The sequence below is a fragment of the Octopus sinensis genome, linkage group LG22 (genome assembly GCF_006345805.1).
Source record: "Octopus sinensis linkage group LG22, ASM634580v1, whole genome shotgun sequence".
NCBI classification, from domain to species: domain Eukaryota; kingdom Metazoa; phylum Mollusca; class Cephalopoda; order Octopoda; family Octopodidae; genus Octopus; species Octopus sinensis.
The window spans coordinates 23,023,054-23,025,553 of record NC_043018.1 but is presented as its reverse complement, the minus strand read 5'-3'; the positions used below and the strand labels follow the sequence as shown (position 1 = coordinate 23,025,553).

At 36.3% G+C, this 2,500-nt stretch overlaps 1 protein-coding gene across 1 annotated transcript in view; it reads right to left on the bottom strand.

Annotated features, from left to right (window-relative positions):
• LOC115223127 (hephaestin-like protein) overlaps positions 1–2,500 on the bottom strand; it is a gene marked incomplete at its 5' end in the record, with an annotated part of 31,027 nt that overhangs the window by 17,613 nt on the left and 10,914 nt on the right. Inside the window, one exon of the mRNA XM_029793539.2 lies at positions 2,462–2,500. This exon is cut by the window's right edge and continues 230 nt beyond it. Within this exon, the coding sequence (XP_029649399.2) occupies positions 2,462–2,500 (39 nt within the window). The remainder of the gene's footprint in view (positions 1–2,461) is intronic.

Below are 2,500 nucleotides of genomic sequence, written 5' to 3'. Positions count from 1 at the left end.
TTACAATTAATATGCGAATTCTTGTATGTTTTATTTTCGAAATGTCTAAATGCTTAAATATTATTTGTTGAATTCTATTTGAATTTTTCGTCGTATTAGCATCATGTTTTGCTTTGATTTCATCATTGGTCGTCACGAAATGCCTTATTCATCGATGTACAACATTGTACCACACCGGACGCGAACTAAGAAGCTTTAGTTCTAAACTGATTTAACACACACACACACACACACACACACACACACACACTCACACACACAATAAAGAACACGCCTGAAACAGGTGTAGCGAACCGCAATCCATTAGTGTCATTGTTTATATATATATATATATATATATATATATATATATATATATATATATATATATTATATATATATATAATATATATATGTATATATCTGTATATATCTGTATATATATATATATATATAAACGTATATATATATATATATAATATAAATAATATATATAAGCATATACATGCATATACTTACATATATATATATATATATGTATATACATATGCATATATGGGTACAGGACGTCAAAAAAAACGTGAACAACATGAAAAGCAAGAACATGAAATACAAAATCATGGAAAACGAACTTTTTTTGCGAACATCGAAAGAAACAAATAGAAAAGCGAGGCAGGCAACATAAAGAACAAACCCATCATCAGTTGTCCACTGTTTTATCTACTCCGCATTTCGAACGTTAGGACAGTCATTTCCGCAAAGCAAATTAAATAAAATTTGGGATTTGCGGAGGGTTAAAGTTGGTAACAAAAAAAAGGACAGTTAAAACACACTGTAAGCGCTGTTAAGCCATAACGAGGTGAAGTGGTGGACGCTGGAGAAACAAGCTTTGACAGGAGACAAAAATGTGTGCTATCTCTTGTAGCTTAAGGAGAAGAAAGAAATTCGAGTTAAAGGAAAGATAGCCGCTGGTCACATGTGAGCACCGAGAGAGTCAAGAAGGAAGAGTGAGGGAGAGAGAGAGAGGGAAAATTTTGTATATTATATATAGAATATTCGATGGTAAGTCAGAAAATAATGCATTTTTTTATTTGCATTACTTTTTTGTCTCATCCTCGAATATATAAAGGGTGAGTCGAAAAGCCATGCAAATAACAATTGCGCTATTTTCTGACTCATTCTTGTATATATTATAAATATGCATATGAGGAAGGAAATAGAAAGAGAGAAAGAGAAAGAGACATAGAAAGAGAGAGCGAGAAAGATAGAAAGAAAGAAAGAAAGAAAGAAAGAGAGAGAGACAAAGAGAAAAAGAGAATGACGGTAAGGGTGCACTTGGTAAATAGTTAAGTAGTAATGCATTTAATCAAGAGGTGGTATAATCTTCCAATGACTCAATTGATACTCATCGAAGTGTTAACATTTGGTGAAGTCCTCTCATATGACAATTTGATAATTTATTAAAATTGTTGAATATGAAGCCCCTCTACATACATGTAAACATATATACATGCACACATATGTATATATGTTGTATGTAAATATATACATGCATGTTATATACATGTATGTGTATATGCACGCATATTGTATATATATTTTGCACACACACATGCACACGGATATGCACATATACATGCACACACGCATCAGCGTGAGGTGGAAACCGGTGTATTCGAACAGAAATACCTTGCGATATCGCCCGAAGTATTCTTCATTGTTCAAATGTTGACTTTACATTTCGTAAGTTATGTGAAGGACAAAATAAGTAGTAGGTGAGAGTAATCGGATCCATATTTATTTGTTTATTGCCCACAAGGGGCTGAATATAGAGGGGACAAACAAAGACAGACAAAGGGATTAAATCGATTACATCGACCCCAGTGCGCAACTGGTACTTGTTTAATCGCCCCCCCAAAAGGATGAAAGGCAAAGTCGACCTCGGCAGAATTTGAACTCAGAACATAAAGACAGAACATAAGGCGGCGAGCTGGCAGACACGTTAGCACACCGGGTGAAATGCGTAGCCGTATTTCGTCTGCCGTTACGTTCTGAGTTCAAATTCCGCCGAGGTCGACTTTGCCTTTCATCCTTTCGGGGTCGATAAATTAAGTACCAGTTACGCCCTGGGGTCGATGTAATTGACATAATCCGTTTGTCTGTCCTTGTTTGTCCCCTCTGTGTTTAGCCCCTTGTGGGCGGTAGTGAAACACATAAAGACAGACGAAATACCACAAAGCATTTCGCCTGGCGTGCTAACGTTTCTGCCAGCTCGCCGCCTAATCGGATCCATATTACCGACGAAAAGCCTTAAAATGTGTGCCCCAGCATGGTTGCAGTTCAAACCTAGGTAAAACTAAAACAGTAAAGAACAACTAGGGATCCTGTCAAAGCAACCCCTGCCCACATTTCATCACGCCATCATCTTTGATGCTAAAAATGGTAGGGACAAAAAGAGAGAAGGAAATAATACGGTACTTACTGTCGTTGTATACGGTACCCTCGTTGGGTTTCGTATATG